Source organism: Triturus cristatus, chromosome 11, assembly GCF_964204655.1.
Source record: "Triturus cristatus chromosome 11, aTriCri1.1, whole genome shotgun sequence".
Classification (NCBI taxonomy): domain Eukaryota; kingdom Metazoa; phylum Chordata; class Amphibia; order Caudata; family Salamandridae; genus Triturus; species Triturus cristatus.
The window spans coordinates 1,085,948,974-1,085,971,851 of record NC_140594.1 but is presented as its reverse complement, the minus strand read 5'-3'; the positions used below and the strand labels follow the sequence as shown (position 1 = coordinate 1,085,971,851).

Sequence of the window (22,878 nt, the reverse complement as noted above, 5' to 3'; positions counted from 1 at the left end):
TTAATTATCAGAAAAAAGATGGAATTGAATGTTTAAAAATAAAATTTGATCAGATAGAAGAAGTTAAAGACATTTGTCGTTGTTCAGTTCGTTTCATGCTTGTGAAAGATTTATATGTACGTAGGAAGCAGTTTCCGTTTTCTCTAGCATATGCTGTAACTATTCACAAGTCTCAAGGATTGACTGTAGATTGTGCATTTGTGAACATTGGTTCAACTGTGTTCAAAGAAGGTATGGCATATGTTGCTTTGTCACGAGTGAAAACATTATCTGGTTTATTCATGATAGACTTTGATGACTCAAAAGTTAGTGCTGATGCAAATTGTGTAAAGGAGTATAATAGATTAAGAAGAAGCTATGCTCCTCATTTAGGTCAGTATCCTGTGTTGGCGAAACGTGTAGTTTCTCGTAAAAGGAGAAATGAGAATATCTGTAATGAAGATGTAGAGAGGAGGAAAAAAAAGAGGAGTTATGTAATTGCAAGCAAAAAGAAAAAGGAAAATGAAGAACAGGTTGTAGGATGTCATTTTGAAAATAGCTCTGGTGTCAACTGCTACGCAAATGTAGTGCTGAATGTTGCATTTTATCTGGAAAGTGTGCAAGAGCAGATAATAGTAAATCAGGGAAAAAGATTCTGTTCTGAGTTGAGTCTCCTTTTTCAAAAGCTGAGTAATGATAAAACTCAAATAGAAAGTGCTACTGAAATTAGAAAACTTTTAGATGTATGTTCAGGACGAACACAGTTTTCTCAAAATGTACAGCAAGACGCACAGGAATTCTTGATGTTTTTTCTTCAGGTACTGGAAGAAGAAGGGGTTCCCATTGAACATTTATTTGGTGTCTCTTATAAATGGGAACATAGTTGTGAAAACTGTTATAATATATGTGGCTCTAATGTTGATTCTGAAAGGTTTATTTATTTAACATTGCCAGAAAGTAAAACAGTCACTTTTGCTAAATTAGTTAAAGATGCTAATCATAGCATGGAATGCAGTGAGTGTCAATCTGACATGTTTTCAACGTTAATTTTAAAGGAATACGGACAGTATGTAATTTTAATGATGCAACGCTGTAAAGCTGATGGTTCAAAATTAGATACTTTAATAAAGAAGTTTACAGGACAGCAATTATCAATTTCAGGGAAAACTTTTGTAACAGTTGCAATAATTTTCCATGATGGACCTACTGTAACTTCTGGACATTACACAGTTTATCTTAAATGTGAAAAAGGCTGGACACTGTGTAATGATTCCCAATTGATTTTTAAGCAACGTTTGCCTTTTGATTTAGCAAATTCCTATCTAATCTTCCTGAAACCTAAATTTTAGAGAGATTTGGCAAGATCTGTACAAAACAATTTTACCATTTTATTGGCTTACCATTGGAATTTTCAAAAAAAATGATTTTACAAATTATCATTTGGCCTAATGGAAAGGTAACCAATTGTAATGTGGACTTTTTCAATTTTTAATGAAACTTTGGAAAACCAAAAATTTAGAAAAAATCGGTAACATCTGCACAATTTAAATTTTGGAATGTTATTGGATTGCCATTGGAAATTTATTCAAAAAAGATTTTTAAAATTACTATTTGGCCATGCGGAAAGGTAAGCAATTCTATTGTGGACTTATTTAATTATTAATAAATCTTTCGGAAACCAAAATGTTACAGAGAATCGGTGAGATCTGTACAATTTAAACTTTAGATTTTTATTGGATTACCATTGGAAATTTAACAAAAAAATAATTTTAAAATTACTATTTGGCCTAAAGGAAATGGAACCAGATGTTTTGTGGAGTTATTTGAGATATATTATTGTGATTATACTTCTGGAACAAAAATATCAGACGGTATTTTAAAGAAATAAGTATTGATATTAGATGATATTTTTTAAGAATATTATGCATTTCTATAAAGTTATGTTTATGCAAAAAGAGATTGTGGGCTTTTTTAAAACAATCTTTGAGATTGTTAATTTTTTTTTTGCCTGCTGTTAAATGATGAATGCAATTGCTTTCACAATTTATAGTGAAATACAATATTTTCTGAAAACAGCAAAAAAAAGGCAAAAATATTTTTTTAAAAATATGTAAATGTGTACTGTATTATAAAATGTTTTATTAAATATTAATACTTTTTTCTTTTTTTTCAGATTGAGATAGAACATTTTCGAAAACTAGAACCATTTTTAAAGCAATTAAAAAAAAATTTAAATGAATAAATCTTTTTTTGAGTGGGTATGGTAAGTCAATAATGTCATGGTCCCTTTTTTCCACTTCTCTACAATCACATTTTCAGTTTTTAATTGTAGTCTCTCAAGGACCTTGTAATTTGATAATTGATTTTTAGTGTTTTTAAAAAAAAAATAATAATAATTACGCGTACCGTACGCGTACGGTAAAAAAAAAAAAAAAAAAGTTTTTAAAAACATATAACAAATAGATGAAAGGTAAGGTTGGCTCTTAAAAGAGCCGTTGTGTTCATGCAGGGACAGAGGAAAGAAAGATTGGGAATATTAGACGGTACGACAAGTGTGCTGATCTATTTTACAGTTCACTAGGGAAATACTGGTCTCCCTATAAGTAATTAGATCATGACAAGTGGTGCACCGTACTTCAACCCTCGAAAAACGAGGGTTAATTTCCAGAGGACCAGAAAAAAGAGATGCTCCCCCCACAGATGAAGGGCTCACCTGACCTGCAGAAGAAGGACTCGGCCCTGCAGATGATGGTCCAGGCTGAGCTGCTGTGGATGTGCTTGGTTGATTTACTGAAGGGTTACCTTCAGTAAGTCGAGCATGTGTCCTTCTGTGTACATCCTTAAGGTGTCTCATCATGGTGTGATTCCCAAAGGAATACTTCCTGTCAGGATTCCCTCTTGAAAGTACACGCTTACACAGCTTACAAGTCACTAAGGGTGCATTTACCTTTTGCTGGCCTTCTGGAAAAGTAAAATACTCCCATACGTAAGATGTCTTTTGTTTCCTCGCTCTCTGCCTCAAGGTAGTGCTGCTAGCCTCACTCTCAGAAGAGCTCTGCTGTTCTGCCATCGTATCACAAAGACAACCCAGCTCCTTCTCCTAAGGGATCACAAGCAGAAATGAGGGGAATGGGTGTGGTGTAGGAGAGTTCTAGAACTGAAAGTAGTTTCAACCAATCAAAAGTTGTGTTTCATGATCACATGACCTACCGTACGCTTACGGTGCGCTTACGGCAAAAGTACGCATGCGCGTAAAAAAGACACGCGCTCGCGCGCATGCGCATAACAGTCACTCCCCAACACTTCCGCATAACGTGCGCGTGTAGCGTACACGCGTACGCGCCCCACGCGGAGTACGCGCGGCTACGCAAATTGCGTAACTATACGCAAACAGCGTAGATAAATTACGGACATTGCGTAAACCGTACGCTTACCGTGAGCTTACCGTACGCGCACTAAAAAAAAATAAAAAAAAAAGGAAAAAATGTATTGCTAATAAATTTTACCTGTTTATTTTATAAAAAATGTAAAATAAAAACATATTGTAGATTTTTAAAAATTTAACCATACTCTTTAAAAAAGGATAGAAAATTAATATAAAAATATGTAAAAAAAAAAAAGAAGAAAAAAAAATAATTAGCATTTAAAAAACCTTGCAAATTCACTGAAAAAACCATGGGTTTCACACACGTTATAGTTAGGAATTAGCATTTAAAAAACCTTGCAAATTCACTGAAAAAACCATGGGTTTCACACACGTTATAGTTAGGAATTAGCATTTAAAAAACCTTAGAAATTCAATGAAAAAACCAAAGGTTTCACACATGTTATAGTTAGCTGGACATTTCACTCGTAAAAAACCATTGAAATTCCCCCGTTATAGTTAGTTCAGCTAACTATAACTCGCGCGCCCGCAATGCACTACTGATGACGTCACATATTACATCACTCATGACATGGTCAGTGACATCACTCATGACATCACTGATGACATCTCAAATGACATCACTGATGACATCATCCTTGTGATAGAGTGGCAGACCTCCTCTCACCCTAATATAACCTTTGATACACACATTTAAAAATAGAGACTGAAATTTTCAAAAAAATGGACATACAAATAACAGTTACAACAACCTATTCAGTAATTCTAAGATCCACATACACATCCACTCATCCACCAACAATCCTATACAGTCACTCATACATGTACTCACACATCATATGTACTCATACACCTAAACATCCTGTAACACAATGCCACTCATTCATAGAGTTACTCACACATAGTCACTCATGCTAATAAAGAATCAAACATCCATTTACCTGCATATACAGTTATACACACACCACCACACTTACTTTTACAGAAACTTACACATACTTAGTCTTTTAAATAATCACTTATAGAAACACATACTTATTCATACAGGCACTCTTCCAATCTCTCACTCGCACATATACTTACTTATATACACCAATAGTCATATATACTAGTTTAAAAAATATGTAGTTACTCATAAAGACACTATTGAGACAGTCATTCACTCACTAACACACCCATACACACACTCATCCACCCATACGGTCCTACACACATGCTGTCTTCAACACATACAGTGAGTCACTCATTCATGCACCTATGCACTACATAATAACCCCCACCGAACCATGAAGACACTCACACACTCATACTGATACTCAAAAAACCAACTAATAACCTATATAGACACTCATGTAGCTACTCACCAACCCATGCAGCCACTTATATACAAAGTGAGAGACTGATACAGGTATTTACAAATTTAAACATTACTCACTTAGCCATGTATTCATAAAGATACACTTAATCAGTCAGTTACACAATCAATTTTTAAAAAACAAATCATCAATTTAGACACTTATATACTCATTTATTCTTCCATCGACCTTGAGATATACATATATTAAACTTTTTTAATTTTCAGAAAAACACATATTCACAAGGATGATGTCATCAGTGATGTCATGAGTGATGTCACTGACCATGTCATGAGTGATGTAATATGTGACGTCATCAGTAGTGCATTGCGGGCGCGCGAGTTATAGTTAGCTGAACTAACTATAACGGGGGAATTTCAATGGTTTTTTACGAGTGAAATGTCCAGCTAACTATAACATGTGTGAAACCTTTGGTTTTTTCATTGAATATATATATATATATATATACATACATATACAGACATGATATATTACCTACTGGCGGTCGCCAGTAGGTAGTTATAGTTAGGATCTTGTTTCTATTCAAAAAGCGTTTGTTTTCCCAATAACTTTAGCGCCGGTTGACGAATCTTTGCGAAAATTTAAAAACGTATGGCCCGCTACGGTCAGCTCCTATACTGAAAGTTTCGGGGTGATTCGCCAAGCGGAGGTCGAGAAAAAAGGGGGGTCCCTAAACGCGTTTTCTCCATGTTATTTCCCATGGGAAACTTTAGACACGACTACAGCCCAAACTGCTGAACGGAATTACACCACATTTGGCAAAAAGGTATCCCTTGGTTCAGAAAAAGACCTTTTTTTTTTTTTTAAATGGTGTGAATCCGTTTAGTAGTTGCTGAGAAATTAAAAAAATAATTGTCAAAAAATCAATTTCCCATAGAAAACTTTATGCAAGGCTACAGCAGAAACTACTGAACGGATTTACCCAAAATTTGGCAAAAAAGGTACTGCTTGGCTCAGAAAGTGCCCTTTTTAAAAATGGTGTAAATCCGTTCAGTAGTTGCTGAGAAAATCAAAAATAAAAGTTTAGATATTTAGAGGCGCGGAGCATCCGCGGACCCAAGCGGTGGATTCGCGCACCCTCCCGACCACGAGCTTTATTCTAATTGGCTGTCAATATTCCAAACCAGGAAGTTTTGGAAGCCATTTTGTGACTCGGTAGAACCGAGTCAGAAGAAAACAGGGAAACATAGGTGACAAAGAAGAAAAGGGGGCCGGGTAGAAACACCCTGACTCCCCTACGCCTGCTCAGGGGGTCCCATAAGTACCCCCAGGGCCAAAAAAAGCAATTCTTTTTAAAAAACACAGCGGAATGCGCACTGGGTGTGCGGATCCGGACAATTATTTTTTTAAACAAAGCGAGTGCTTCCTCGCTTCGTTACTTTTAACCCCCCGGGTGGATCAGCTACCGGGGGGATTTGAACAATAAAAAGCGGGGGCCCGCAGAGGCCCCCGCAGCCCCGGGGACCGCCATCTCCCCGGGTGTCTATAAAAAAAAAAAAAAAAAAATGTGTGAGGGGGCTGCAGCTGGTAGGAGCCGAAGAAAAATTTGGAGTTGTGACCCTAGCGTGGCCCCCTACTGTGCACGCCAGGGGTGCGCAACTTCCAGCTCGGCCCCCTGGTGTGAACGCGAGGGGTGCGCAACTCCCAGCGCAGCCCCCTGGTGTGAACATCAGGGGTGCGTGACTCCCAGCGCGACCCCCTGGTGTGAACACGAGGGGTGCGCAACTCCTAATACAAAAAAAATCAGATTTGTTTTATTAAAAAGCTATATTATATGTTAGCATCTTGGGTGGCTCTAAAAAGAGCCTTTGTGTTTATTGGGAGATTCTTGTAGCTACATGTTAGTGCCGATGCAGAGTCTGAAGTTGTTGAGAAGGACTCTGGTTCCCTCATCTGTGAAATGTACACCATCTCTCCTGTATATGACATCCATATTAAAACGCAGATTGTTGTTGTATATGGACCCCATACTATGGTCTCTAAGATAAGCAGAAACCGCTTTATTGACATTTTTTCTAGCTTTCTCAATCTGAGGGCAACATTGATTGGACCAATTCCATTTCTGTCTTTGGCATATGTTAGAGTAGACAAAGGCAGTTTGGGGGAAAAGCAACATCAATTCTGCAAAGGTGTCCTTCATTAGCATTTCCAGACCTACCCAAGTTAATGTGCCTAGGTCATTGCCACCACAGTGCACAATCATGAGGTCAGGGGGTTGGAAGTGCATAAAGGATTTAACCAATGGCATCAATTGGGGCCACCTCAATCCTCTCTGCCCAATCCATTTAATATCTACATTTTGTAAAGCTAGGTCTTTGTCAAAACCTCTGCTTTCAGCATACCTTTTGCACCAGAAAACATAGCTGTACCCAACAATCCACACTGAAAGCATCTTGAAGGGATCTCTAGGTAATCAGAAGATATCTGTACCTGAGGTAGGCAGGTGGTAGAATGAAATCTATCTAAAATGGTGGTCAAGATGCTGTTTTTAAGAAAATAGAGATTTGATTGTCTGTTTAAGAACACACTACATTCTAATTTAGGGTGCATTTTACTTTGTTTAGAAAGCATGTTTCTTATTGGTTATTTTGAAATGTTTGAAAGGTACAGCAGAAAGGATAAGGGCATGCTTTGCAAAGCCAATCACACCTGCTATTGTCATTTGCAACATTGTGTGGTGAACTTGTGACCTGGCAGCTAAGTTGAATGTTGCATGACCTGTTGCTATGGAAACTGATATTAAGGACAAGGGGTGAAGATGTCAGTTGAAAAGTATTATTCTCTATGACCAATGGAAATTTGTTTTTCAATTTGAAAAACACTGGGAAGCAATGTCATTTGTGGGTTATGTGTATATGTATGGAAAATTAGAGGGAAAGTTTGCCATTACTGGTTTTACATTGGAGAGTGTGCTCATCTACATTCTCTGTGTGAAAAAGCAAATCCTGATTGAGTGTGTGAGAATTTTCATTGAACAGATTTATTTAAAAGGTGAGTTATATTTTTAAGAGATTTATGTAATATACATTTGACATTTTTATGAAACTTTGCTGGTTAAATTATTAAATGTACAGATATATATTGGGATAATTTCTATTGTACTTGGAAGTTTGTTTTAAAAAATGTATGTGCCATAATATAGATATTAAGTGTCTTGAAAGGTATAGTTGAGTGATGTTTTTTATTTTTTAATAATTGGTTTAATATGGATAAAGAATGTATTTTCAAAAACATTTATACAAGGTGCAGTTTATTAGGCATGCATATTCCTTCTCAGTAAAAAAGGTAGTTTAATAAAATGGCATTAGTATAGATAGTTTGGTAAAATGAGGTACAACTGTGCTGTTTGCAAGATGACCATATAAGGTGTTAATGATTACAATTCTGTTATTAGTTTGTACAGTTTGTGTAGTTTTAGAAATCCTCATAAAAAAGGTGTTGTTGATTACTCTTCTTAATTAAGTCTGTTGAGAGGTACAGTTTGATGTTGCATATTACTAGATTTAATTGGCAATATGTATTTCAAAAGAAAAACACTACATTTTACTCTTTCTGGTATGCAGTAGTTGTCTCCTTAAAGAGAATAGTATGTCAAGAGTCATGTATTTGTTTAGATTATATTTACATAGTTGTAGCTATATTTAATGGATTAATGAGAGGTACCTGATGGATTACAGGAGTGCAAAGGTAGTGAATATGTGATTTTATAAGTGCATGAGAAGTGTTTTTGTGGTTCTATAATGTCTAATTTTGTAGTTAGTATGTAGGTAAATGTGCACTACCTATACAGTCCCATAACCCCCTGCAGTCTACTAATTCACTCCTGCAAAAAAACGAGAATTAGCCATGCAGTTTAGTAATCACAGTGTCAGTCTCTGCCCACTCCTCCTATCATCCTGACAGAAGGATATCCTTATGTAATCTCTGTGCCAAAACAGAAGCACTTATCAACTCAACTTGCTTTCAACTACCAGCAGTCTACCTACCCAGTCACTGTCCATGCACTTGTACAATCAGTCAGGCATAAAGATACACTGTGCTACAGTTAAATGTGCACAATGTATGCAGGCCTCTAACCCCCTGTAGACTACTGATTCACTCCTGTAATAATCTAAGTAGTACTCATGCAGTGCCCTGATCGCTCTGTCACTCTCTCTCCACTCTTGCAATCATCCTCATAGAACTATGCCCTTATCTAATCTATGTGCCGAAACACAAGCACTTATAAACTCACCCTGCTGTCAACTACCAGCACTCTATCTACTCAGTCACTGTGTATGCAGTTCTACAATGATTCAGGCAAGAAGAGACACTGCGCTACAGTTAAATGTGCACAATCCATGCAGGCCCCTAACCCCCTGTAGACTACTGATTCACTCTTGCAATAATCTAGGTAGTATTCTTGCAGCTCTCCAATCACACCGTCACTCTCTCTCTACTCTTGTAATTATCCTGACTAAAGATATACATATAGATTGGCCTAGCCACTAACACTAGGCATGCACACCTCTAACCACATACATACTATTGGAACACTCCTGTAATACTAAGGTACTACCCATGCAGTCTAGCAATCCTCCTGTTACTGCTATTCACTTCCTCAATCATCCATCCAGCACTATGTACTTATCGTATTACTCTGCCAATCCGTAAGCTCTTATAGAGCAGATTTACAAGCCCCCTGCGCCACTAGTACATCACTCTTTGTGACGTAGTGGTGGTGCTGGGGGCAGCTCCATATTTACAAGGAGAGGAAAAGCCACCCTGCATGGCTTTTCCTCTCCTTGTACATACAGCCCCTTCATACGCAACACTTTCTGTTGAAGGGGCGTTCCATGGCTGTTGCTGTGTATGTTCCCACACAACACCCATGGAACAAGATATATCTCTAGATGTACAAGAAATCATAAATCTAGACAGGTTTGTGAATGCTGCATCACTCTAGAGGTGGTGTAGCAAGACAACGAGGAGAAATGTTTTCATTTCTCCTCATTTATTCCTCTTTCAATGCGTGCTGCATTCTACACCACACATTGAAGGAGGAAAATGCCTTTAGTGATTGTTTTTGTACACAAACTTGTCCCTTCCTGCACAAAAACAATCTCCCCATAATGCAGGCATCCTTGCAAGGGTGCCTGTGCCTGCACATGGCTACAGTTTGTGCATCAGTGCAGAGGGAATCACAGAGTTGCGACATATTCATGTAAATATGTAGCATCTCTGTGCTTCAGAAGTGCTGCAGCGCAGTACAGCAAAAAGGCTTGCAGTGCCACACTATAGCACTTCCTCATACATCTGCCCCTTTACATTTACCATACACTACTAATGCATTCTTTCAGTCAATCATGCTCTACACATATATTCAACCAAACTTTCACACATTACCATGCAATTATAGTTTTTTTTTTAACCAGATAAGGTAGTTCTGACAATTTTGTATTTTTTTTGTGTTTTTTCAAAAACTTAACAAAAAAAGGAACAAAGTGAATGGGTAACTTTTGGAATTAGTTTTCATTCCATAAACAACAACAAAACATTAACAGCGGTGGGTGCATTGGGCAGCACAAACTGCATCCACCGACTGCTCACCGTAGCAGATAATTTTTTTGCACTTCACACAGTGCTGTTCCAAAAATGCAATTTCTGCCCTAATGTCCATAGGAGGTGTTGGTTGAGATGCTCCTGAAGTGCTAACAACTGCTGGTGCAGGATTTTCCGCAGTTCGCCTCATTTCCTCCCGAGCAAGATTCCGTGGGTGAATGGTGCGCAAATGTTTGAACATACTTGCTGTACCACAGGAGTATTTTTTCTCACTGCCTCGTGACAGGACCCTCCCACACAGCAAGCATGTCACCTTTCTGGCATTCACCTTCTTCTCTCCATATAGAAAAGTGAAGAATTTCCAGACAACAGACTCTGGTCTCTTCTTGGGTGGGTCTTCCTCCAACACTTCTTCAGAAAGTAGTACTACTTGCTGCTCTCCAGATGCCATTTTTTAATAGACTTCAGAAAGAAACACAAAAAACCCCCAAAATGGTTCAAGTTGGAGAAGAGATGCTTCTCTGAAGATGGTCCAAGAAGAATGATTAAAATGGGTGGGGTCCTTCAATAGTTACAGTGGGAAATGTTATAAACCAATCAAATCCTTTTTTTAAGGTCACATGGGAGTCGCGCACCCTGCGCTTACGAAGAACGCACCTGACGCGACTCCGCGAAAATATATTTAAAAATAATATTAGTTTATTACAAGTACAAATATATTATTTTTATGAATACCTTAGATAATCTCTTGCCCTAATATGTACATTAAAGACACTTACATATTTTAATATATAAAAAAATTGCAGGAACCGCGCACCCAGCGCGCCCCACATATGACGTGAAACGGGGCCTGCCACCGCGCAAGCGTCGCGTACCGTAATATGCATGTGTCGCGAATTAGCAGGAGCAGGAGTTGCGCATCTGTCGCATACCTATCGCGCACAACACGTAATATTATACGTATATCACATAACTAGAAAACACGCACCCGTCGCACACCATACGCGGATCCTTCACGACTTTTCCAATATGGCAGCTATAATACGCACACCCGTCGCGTTAGGTACGCTTTGGGTGCGCAACTACAAAATTTCTTTAAAACAAAAAATTTTAAAAAAATATAAATATATTAAAATAAAAAATAAAACTAAATAATTACAGTATATTTCAGTTTTAATCTTTTTTTAAAAAAAGTAAACAATTTTCAGAAAAGTATATTATATTGTTTAATAAATAATATTTACAAATTAGCAGTTTAAAAATATCTTCAAATTCAGTACAAAAAACATAGGTATAACTACTTTTATACTTAAAAATTAGCATTTAAAAAACCATTGAAATTCACTGAAAAAACCATAGATTTCAGGCATGTTATAGTTAGATATTAGCATTTAAAAAACCTTTAAAATCTACTGAAAAAAACATAGGTTTCAGGTACGTTATAGTTAGAAATTAGCATTTAGAAAACCTTAGAAATCCAGTTAAAGAACCATTGGTTTTAGGGAAAGTTATACATTTCACTCCTATAAAACCATAGAAATTCTCCTTTTAGTTCAGCTAATGCACTGCTGATGACGTCACATATTACATCACTCATGACATGGTCAGTGACATAACTGATGACATCTCAAATGACATCACTGATGACATCATCCAGTGACTGTGTTTCTGTAAAGTTTAAATATGTTTAATATATATAGGGAAAGGCAACAAATTAGTATCAAAGTGTTATGGCCACCATGCTTAATGGCAACAATTTTCATATGTTGTATTACAAAATATAAAAATAAGGTTATAGGTTTGTACTTGAGGAACATGAGCTTCATTAACGTTTTTGGTTAATCATCTTTATTTTCTGAAATATAATAAATGTGACAAAGGTCCACTTTATAAATCCAAATGTCCATGTAATGATACAGAGATTTAAAAAAAAAAAAAAGACTAATTGATGGGTCTTAAAATACCAAGCTGTTACAGTATTCATGGCATATCTATCTAATAAAAACCTTTACACTATGATTATCAGTTTTATTTTGAAACCTCATTCTAATTCCAACCTATACATAATAAGTGAGTGCCATTATTGGACATCTTTCATACTATTCTCAATGCACTGATGTATATCAAAGGCCACTATATAGATGTATTTAACCCTGCAGTCTTGCCTCTTTGTTAAATTTTATGTTTGCTTTCCATAGGATTTCACTTATAGATCATTAAATGTCAAGTTAAATCTGTTTCAGTAAAATCTGTCATTACTGAGCTTTTAACATTCATGTGCTGTTCAGAAGAATACACTAGTTCTCAGCTGCATGAGTGTGCATTGTTGCTAACATGGGGGCAGCACCATCAGGGAAGCACAGGAAACAGCCTAACCAATTTGGCATAGTGCAAGGAGTGCATTTAAATGAGTGCATGCAGAACCTATGAACTTGATAGTGGTAGGGTAAGATAAGGTAGGACAGAAATCCATGATCATGAGGTGAATATCTTTGCGTTCTGCATTTGGTGAGTGGCCTCGGACATTCTACTGCATGTATGTAGATGGGGAAGCCAACAGACACACAACAGGCCAGGTGATGATAGAGGAAGAGAGCAATATGAGTGTTCTGTAGTGCTTATTGTTAGCTGATGGTTGCAGGTGGGGTCCAAAGGCACAGATTTTTGGGAACCACCACTTAATTTCCCTCAACAGATTTTAATTCATTGCAAGAGAGAAAAACACAAAAGAGGGAAAGGAGGAGAAAACGAAAGATAGAAAAACATTTACAAAGGGAGAAAGCAGGGATGACAAAGAATGTTCAATGGTAATATAAAGAGGCAGGGAGTGCCTAGTTGTGGATTAAAGATGCATGAGGTGGAATCAAGACCGCACAGCCTTGGCATTTGGTACTTTGATCTTCGATGGTGCCGGCCATAGGCCTCTGAGCAAGATTTTGGACCCATCACTTACTCTTTTGCAAATAAAGCTCTGGTGTTCTGTAGTTGAGTAAAATTTAATATTGGAATGGGCTTTGGCACTGTAATTAATTAAAAGAAAAAATGATGGTATGTGAGACAAATTGTGCGCTCAGGATTTAGTAGATTTAGGGCAAATCATGCAGAATGTTTTCGTAAAACATATAACTGCCTGATATGCAGAGACCGGTGTGAAGACAAAAACTCTGACTGCATAGAGAGTACTGTTAACTACCACAGTACAATATGTATGGTCCTTGACGCTGGGTGGCAGAAAGAGTGTAGCTGTGGTCTGCCTAGTGGATATTGGTGTATTCACAATATGTTTAATGACAATGCAAAGTTCTGGTGTAATGTTTAGCTAGATGGTTTATTGCAATCCATACATCACCTTCCATAGGTTCACATAGTAGTTAAAGTGTTGAGACATTTTAAGTGGAGTTTTAGTATTGTTGAGAATGGAACATTATTATCCCTATAGCTAATGGTATTGATAGGATTGTTTATGAAGGTGAGAAGGAAGTACCCATTGTGGTCTATTGTGCCTGCTCTGTTGAATGCTGAGGTATGGTCAGAGTTGAATGTTTTTGCCTCCAGTGTTTTGTGATTGTTGAGGCACATGGTTAGGGGATTGTTTCTATAGCTCTTGGCACAGTTCTCTTTACACAAGAGTGTCATACTTTATTTTAGTAAATTTGGGCTATTGAGTTTGTCTTGATTAGACAGTCCTGCAGTTCTTTCATCCATGAGCTACCTTATTTGAGCAATGAAACCCGTCTCTTTCTATCAGTAACCATACAGATAATGTCTGGGTAGCCTAGCGCATTATAGAAGCCACAGTAAAAAAAACACAGATGCAGCTACTTCTGATTATATTTTAGTGAGAAAAGTGCCATGTGATTACATAAAAAGATATAAACCACAATATATAGCAGAACGTATTGATGATAAAGTTGAAGTAATGATTTTTAATTAGAAGTTGTATAAGAGAGTAGAAACCTTAAATGTGTTCTACTGGTTTTGAATCCCTATGTATTACGACCCACATGATGCAAACATAACAGTACGTAGTATGAAATATGTTTGCTTTGAAAAAACACATTGAGCAAATGAACTGGTTCTAGGAAGGCAGCAGAATGATTATCCACAGTGAGGGATAAACAAATCATCATTCCTAGCATTAAATGGAAACATGCATGACCCACACATGAAAATATAAATATTGTAAAATTGGTCTCCTACAAAAAAAGAAGCCACGCCAACTATTCAGCAAAATTATATTTAATACATAAACTAATGTATTATACTCATTTCATTTAAACAATAACTAGTGTTGTCTCTGAGAAAGAAGGGTGTGGGTAAAGAAAACTCAGAAAGCATTTAGTTCAGAGCCTTCATAGAAGGTGTAATTCACAGTAGTGCAATTTCAGTTAAACACATATTTTCATGGAAATGACTCAATTTATTATCAGTACTTAACTATACAGATGTTAATTGAGTTCTTGATTTAGAGATTTTTAATTCATCATAGTAGTTATGTTGTTTGTTGATTTGTTATTTTAACATTCTTCTCTTTCTTTAAAGGATAGCTTAAGAAAATTAAAAAAAGATTCATAGGAAATTGCCTTTTTATACTGTAATTTTGAAAGTGAAGTGAAAAAATCTCCTTTACTGCAAAGACCAAAGGAAATGAAATTGACAATACATTTAGTTTCCTGCCATTTCAAATGGTTGTAGACTACTAATATGTGTCACTACAATGTAGTACTGAGCGTAAAAGTAAAGTAAAAAGAGAAAACATAAAAATTTATAAAATATGTACACTTAATTTACACTTAATAAAAAATAATTATGTAATGTGTATTAAAGAGTAAATAGAGTTTTACCTAATGTAACTCTTTCATTAAAACATTCATTGGAGGATCCTGTAACGGAATTAGACTAAAATGTTTTACATATCGTACAATGGCCCTGTATCCAATTAAATCACTGGTCAGTCGCTTCTACAAGAGAGACTATATTATATGTTGTATCAACATACTTAAAAAAATAATAACACCTACTTTACTGTAATGCAGGAAAGACAGAACTTTCAATGCTGGTTTAAAAGGACTAGACAACAAAATTGTGCTCAAGTACCCATACATTTTGGCAGTAAGTATAAACATCAGTCTTTAACAATGGTATGATTTCACTAAACCGCAATAGAACACATCACGTTCATAACCCATAAAATGTATTTGAGTCAGATATTTTTGGTCTAAGAAATTAGATAAGGATTTAGAATGTGTGATTTGCTTTCCCCTCAAGTCTGGGAAATGGCCTGCAAAATTATTAGTCCATTCAAATGGTCTGGGTTTGAAATATATGAAACTGCTCTTTAAAAACTAAATAGAGAACTATTTTTTGTTTTGTTAGATGAAAACATTAACATGTAAAAAAGTACAAAGTATGTGATGTTTTTAAAACAGATTCTCTTACCGAATAGCCACAAAACATGTTCACATACCATGTTGTTTGTTACTAAAATTACAATGCAATCTAAACATTGTCTGGACAACTGGGGATGCAGAAAGCATATGTTTGTAATAAAGAGGATACTGTGATAAAACAAAGTCAATTGTCAAATGTTTCTTTGCTGCTATGATGAAGATTGTACAGAGGCTAATGGGAATTGCATGCCAAGAGGGGGAACTGCCTTTATATTTTAATTCTTTTCTAGTATGAGCTTATGTTCTGTGTCATAATTTTCTATTTTTGTAGCTCAAAAATGTCATCACTATCAAGAGACCATGAATAAAAAATAAAAGAAAAAAATGAAGAGAAGAAACATTAAGACCAACGTGTAATAAAACTAGCAAATGAATGGACATTGTTGTCCAAGGAGGTTTGATGTACCAAATAAATGTATGATGTAAAATAGTTTGGAAGACTTATTAAGAATATCTAGAGCTCTGTATTAAGGACATACCAGCCACAAACATACTATCAAGTCATTACATTTTTAAAGATGTGCACTTTCTATGCCAAATCGAACCAGCATTTCAAATATTCTTTATTGCTAAGTACACTTAACTGATTGAATGACAGTGATGTGTTATAGCAGCAATTATGTAAATGAATGAACAATCCTAAATTATATAAAGGAATGTTAGTGTTTATAACTCACAGTATTGGAAAACATGAAAAACAATTATACAGCATAACATTATTTCAATCATGAACAGTCGAGGAAGAAAATAGATTCACAAAATAGTCCTTTATGGGCATGCACACCTGTGATTTCAAAATTGATTTTTTCATCTATAGAACCACAGTGGCTTTGAAACAATCTTGGAAAGACGAAGTAAATTAATAAATAATTATTTACAGCATATATATCTAGAGAAAATATTTTCTTCATATAGTCGAGACACCTATTGCTTTTAACATTTTTATGCTAATGGATCATTCATTTGCTTTGATGTCCAGTGCATTTTGGTACTTGAATTAGATTTTTTTGTAATTTAAGACTGAAATATATGATGTAGGCTTCAAGTTGCAGACAAAATATGAACAAATCATAGAGTGCTTCTATGTCTGTGGCACTGGCAATACAATATAACACCTAATTATAAAAAACAGTGAAAATTGTAAGCATATTGTTGATACTAATAATATTACAATTCCTTCTGGGATGTTAGGGTGCCTTATGTGCAAAATAATGAATGGCTGTTTCAAGTCTTCAAGTGCAAGAAAAGCAAGTGGATTAACAAGGGATTAATTGAGTAAATGAACAAATAGGTCTAGTGATAACACATAACACGTGGTTCACAACTGAGTGCAAAATGTAAATGGATCTAATTATCTCATGACTGGGTATTCAATAAAGAACAAAAATATTCAAAAGGCACATGTAATTAAATGTAATTGATTTCGAGTTGTTAAAGAACCTGCGGTGTCAAACCCTTAGTTCATGATGAATTGTTCTCCACTGATGTACAAAAGAGCTATATACTTTAGATTTCCTTCGCAAAGAAAAGGCTCAACTTTTGAAGATTTTGAAATTGATATGTAAACAGACCGTTCTGCCTTTTTCAGTAAGTAGTCTATGGAATTTGAGCTGCTGCGGATTACTCATGTCCAAACAAACACTGGAACCATTGATTCCTTTGTGCCAACAGAAGGCATTAAGTTTTCATTAACCAGGAAGTAAAAAGGGAATTGCACTAGGAAACCTCGAATCCTCTGTAGTTCTTCTACGGCTTTAACTGGATCCTCTGTTGCCAGTCCTGGCTTGGCTATGAAGTCACGTAGATGGTCCATGTTATGGACCTCATCACTAGGAAGGCACCTGAAAACCTGAAAGAGAATGGCATATTTCAGTTTGACAAGTAGTGGACAACATTCCAATAAACATTTGACTGCAAACTATCAAGTGAAGTATGAATTAAAAACACTTATCTCATCCTGTTTACACCATAGTTGCATGGCCAAATGGGGTGCAAGATGCACTGGTAACATTTTTGGAATACCTACAAAGTTATAACCACCAGTACCAGTGACCAACACTGTACCCCTCATCCCTTCCTAGGAAATACTTACTGCAGTAGAATATATGTATTAAATAGAAGATTTGCAAAGGTAGTATCTATGTGTGGGTCCCACAAACACTTATTCTGTGCCAGTTGTGCTTGGAGGAGGATTGTTTTGACCACATAATTTGCAATGGAGGTGCGTAAAAATTATTGTGAATCACTGCCATTATAAAGTTGGCTGGCAAAAGACAGTGGACTTAAAAAAAAATATCAACTGATGTCTATTTTGAACTAAGCATGCTTATCATGATACACGATTCAGGATCACAAATTTTGTATTGCTCTTTAGATTGTTAATTTCAACATGTGCCAACTTCCTACACAACCAATGAGAAAACGGAGGTTAATAGTGCAGGTTTCCAACTGTCTGCAATCTAATACTTGATCTTTTCAAAGTGATGGTAAGGGTAAAAAAGAAACATTACAAATGTTTCTTACACATCATTAAGTTAGGGTGTAATATGTGTTAACTATACTTCCATCAAAACTTCCAGAGTGCATCCGTAGGAATACCCACTTATTTAATTTAAGTTAAAAAATTATGTTTGGAACTTACAGGTGTGTGCCTACAATACCCGGTTCTATATTACACCCCATTAAACATTGTTGATCAAATCTTTGTTAATCAGTGTAAGAAACTGGGTTATTAGTTGAGGGCGTTAAGTACCCACCTCAAGTAATAATCACAATGCCCATCAGGGTGAACCACTAAAATCACTAAATTTACCTGAGATCAGCCCCAGTAACTAAGGCACAGAGCAGGCAGGTGTAACTTCACAGGTAATTAATGCAGTACTAAAGTTGAAATGCTAAACAATAAAAATCACATAACGAATTAGGGAAATAAAGTAAAATTTAATAAACAAAATGACAGCAACATAATAATAAAGCAAGGGGAAGCAGAGATGTGAATTTTCAAAAAAGTCACCTGTTGTAGAGTGGAGTGGTGTGTCGTAGAGTGTTTTTTGTCATGTATACATTTTATTTTAGATTTCAATAGGTGTCTTAGAATAGAGTGGCGGAAAGTGGAGTGGCATATCGCAGAGTGAAGTGTCGTCTTGCAGAGTGGAAAAGCATAGAGTGACGTGGAGTGTTATGGAGTGGGTAGTGCATCAGAGAGTGAAGTGGCATGTCATAGAGTGGTGTGGTATGTCATACAGAGTCTTTTTTCATATATATGTTATTTTTTAAAGGTGCAGTACCTCCTAGATAGTTTTGAAGAAGTACTGCATTTATTACTTAAAAACTACTGAACATATTTGGATAAAAAAAACAGAAAGGACACTTTCTATCCCATAATCTATATTCTTGCCAAATTTCATCTAAATCAGTTCAGTCATTTTGTCGCTACATCTAAGTAAAAAGGGTATAGAGAATGCATTGGTGAAACAATGTGTTTAGGGGCCTCCTTTTTATCTTTACACACCCTTAACTAATCACCCCAAAACTTTGGATCATCAGCCAATATGGGAAAAGGATTAGGACTACAAAATTTTGTCTAATAGTGGAAAAGGTATTAACAATTGAAAATCTGAGGAATTCCTAGCTCTCGGAATCCCAAGCCACCATGGCATTTAGCCCATTCCCCACTGCTAAAGCTAAAGCAATCTCAATTTTCTTTAATTTGGCATGCAGAATGGCTGCACTGTTCAGGATCAGGGTCTGCAGGCAATAAAGAAACCTTACTTAACTCAGATATTTCTAAACACTAGACACCCAGGGAAGTCCATTGTGGTGTCACTTGAGTGGATCCTTCTATGTTCTCTTACACAGAATGTCCTGTAAACCTCAAACATTGGATAAATCATACATTTCTCTCACATTTATGTGGGAAAATTCTGGAATCTCTGCAGGTCCTCAACATTTCTTACATCCAACATTCCCACACTTCTGATAAAAAACGATAACCCACTTGAGTAGTGCCCACGACAAAAACGGCTACAAAAAGAAATGTGGAGACATGCATCCAATTCCCCTCCATCAAAATCAACACACTTTGGGGCTATTGGTAACCATGGAATTGGGGCCCAGGTTAAGCCGGCTGTCAGGAAAATCTACCAAACCCAGATCTTTTTGTAAAATGGACACCGGGAGAGTCCATGATATTGTCACTTGTGTGGATCCCAGCTACGGTTTCTTACCACAATGTCTTACAAACCTCAAACTTTGTTTAAAATCATGCATTTTCTTCACATTGATATGAGGGAAAATTCCTGAATCTGCAAGTATCCACAATATCCCTACCACCCAGCAGTCCCTAAGAATATCTTTGAGTGCCCCTGATTCAAACTGTTCCAGTCGTGGGTGCTAGGCCCCGCCACACTTGTGCAGTACCATTTTTATCCAGAAAAGCGTGGCCACAAACCCAAATGCAAGTCAAAAAGGAATGCATCAAAGCTCTACAGCCACTCCCGTACTGAATGGTTACCAACCCAAAGAGGCATAAGCTAACCAAGTACAAAAAAGTATCACTCAATGGATGAAAACTTTCAATCTACATGTGAGACCTGCATCCATCAGTGGGAACAAACATTTATTGCATTGTGCACAAGGCGAGATGTCCTTTTTGCTCTGCGACACAACAGTGCTTGAGAGACTATTATCCATGTTCCTGAATGACAAACAATGGAGGAATTGAGAACTGCAAGGACAGTAGGTCACACTATCAGTCACACCATAAAATAGGGGTTGTTTTTCCCAATTTGAGAGTTTTTCCTTAAGGTTATTAAACCCAAATAAAACATGCTGTTCCTCTTACCTTGTCAAATATAGTGGCATTGCGGGCTGAGGTTGCCACCCACACTTCCTTAAAAAACTTGTCACTCACAGGATCCTGAAGTTCAACAGTCTGGTCACCAGCACAACCGAGAACTACCCTAAAAGGAAATGAAACAAGACAATCATGAGGGTAAAACGTCAATGCAAGAGCAGGTACTTATGCATGCAGTGAGGGTGGGTGGGTGGTTGAAGATCAGGAAGAAGGTGGCTGCATTACCTTCAGGAATCGTCTTTCATTTTAGTTTTGCATCCATACTATGCAAGGAGTATAACCACAAAAATAAATATGACTTACACACCTGCATCAGCCAAGCTTACTCTGGTTCACCTTGTTTACCAAGCTTTAGAAATTCTCCAGCCATAATCTCTGCAACTCTAAAATATTGGCATTGTTTTTTGTCTTGGGGGAAAAAAGTAACAACCCCCACTTTCCTAACTGTGAGTGTGCCCTCTATCTATATACAGTACACAAGTTTAGTTTGAGAAATTTAACAAAAGTATGTAACTTTTAAAAGACAGTTTTGCAGTTCAAAGTATTTGAAAACCTGTTGTGCTTGAGATAAATGCATCAAATGTGTTCCCATGTTTTCACTTGCACCTGCTATGTTCCGATTTAACTTTTGCCTGCATTATAAAGGTGTTCTGTTTACTGAAGTAGGAGTTCTGAAACCTATGTGATGATAACGATTTAAATTGGCTATTTCAAGGTGGATCTCATTCCCAGTTGAAATTCTGATGATCAAGTTATAAAATGTTATGGGTTCCGGTAGTGGTGGTATGTGGGGTTCTGTAGAAGGGGCTATGTAGGCACTGTAAAAAAATAAACCACACACACAGGAGGTTTCGATTGGTACAATAAATGTGCCAAATGCAACCAATACTACACGCTGGTTACAAAAAATAACTGGAGTCAGGTGAAAATTTCTCTTTAGTGGGTGACTAAAACCCATATACAGACATTAGCAATATAGTAGAAAATGTTTGCAACTGGACTTTACCCCAGTACATAAACCATTACATGTATCCATCAGGCACAACAGCTCTGACAAAATTAATTAGCAGATACAGCAGCACGCGTGGGCATCAGGTCTGCACAAAACATTTTTAACTTCTTGGTCATCGTTGACCAATACATGCCATCAACGATCCCTCATATATGTTTTGGCATATGGAGGCTAGCTGAGTGCCACAGAATATCTCTGCCACAAACTTCAAGGAGTCCAGAAGTGAATAGGCCAACTTCTACTACATCTCAACCCTGAGGACAGCACCATGCCATGTCTTCAATCACTACAAGATGCTGGTTGGCTAAAGAAGAATTGAATTGAAGGCATTCTGCATTACACAACAACAGTGGCGTAGGGAATCCCCCAACCCCATCAGCTTAAGGAACTGCCAGGGGGCCTGATGGTCTGATGAACGGTGTCCTGCTTAAACCTTACTAGTTGTTTATGTGCCTCTTCTGTCAGCAGATTTGCAGAGGAGAAGCTACGAATACAAACACTGCTGGAAATGCAATGAAAGAGGGTTGTAAGCCTGGACTGGTATGCTCAGGAGGGAAACAGAGAAAGAGAAATAGTGAAAATAAGAAGAAAGATAGAGAGAGGGGGTACGGCAGAATAAGTATGTATGAGAGAATAAATGGGTTGACAGGTGAAAGCAAGAATGGGAGGAGGAAGGAGGGTGAAAGGAAAGAAGGAGTGAAAGAAAATTTGGAAAAAGGGGAAAGTAGGTTGAAAGGTAAAATAATGAATAGATATATGGAAGGACTGCTAGATGAAAGACTGATTGAGGATTGGAAGATGCAAGAGTAAAAGGTTTGGTAGGTGGACCGGTGAATGGATGGATGGAAAAATGAAGAGTTGGAAAAAAGTGAAAGGATGCATGGATTAAAGGACGGGTGGAAGGATGGGCGCTGCATATTTTACAATTCACCATTTTTCACTGGTTATCCCAGAATTTGGAGCACTAACATGAAATTTCACTTCCTTCCAGGTTAGCTAGATGAATGGAAAGTGGAAGGGAAGTACAGAGGATTGGATAAATAAATGTAAGGTTTATGGTTGGAAGACTGTTGAATGGGTGGAAGTCACTCTTCTAAGTAAGTTCAAATTCCATAGCTTTTAATGCAACTGAAGAATTGTGTATAGGTATGTTTCAAGTGGGGGGTACTTTAATTTTCTGGCTATCCTCCCTTGCAAAGCAATTAGTACTAGGAATCAGGGTGATGGACTTCTAGCAAATGTCGCATCCCTGCCAGTCAAGCAATAGTCTTTGTGCACCG

At 36.9% G+C, this 22,878-nt stretch overlaps 1 protein-coding gene across 4 annotated transcripts in view; it reads right to left on the bottom strand.

Annotated features, from left to right (window-relative positions):
• Window positions 1-14,504: 14,504 nt before the first annotated feature.
• Window positions 14,505-22,878, bottom strand: part of PLD1 (phospholipase D1) — a 422,898-nt gene continuing 414,524 nt past the window's right edge. For all 4 annotated transcript variants that reach the window (XM_085635446.1, XM_085635443.1, XM_085635445.1 and 1 more), the window contains 2 exons: window positions 20,575-20,692; window positions 14,505-17,580 (listed from right to left, as the gene is read on the bottom strand). In XM_085635446.1, the coding sequence (XP_085491572.1) occupies window positions 17,356-17,580; window positions 20,575-20,692 (343 nt within the window). In that variant the 3' untranslated portion in view covers window positions 14,505-17,355. The remainder of the gene's footprint in view (window positions 17,581-20,574; window positions 20,693-22,878) is intronic.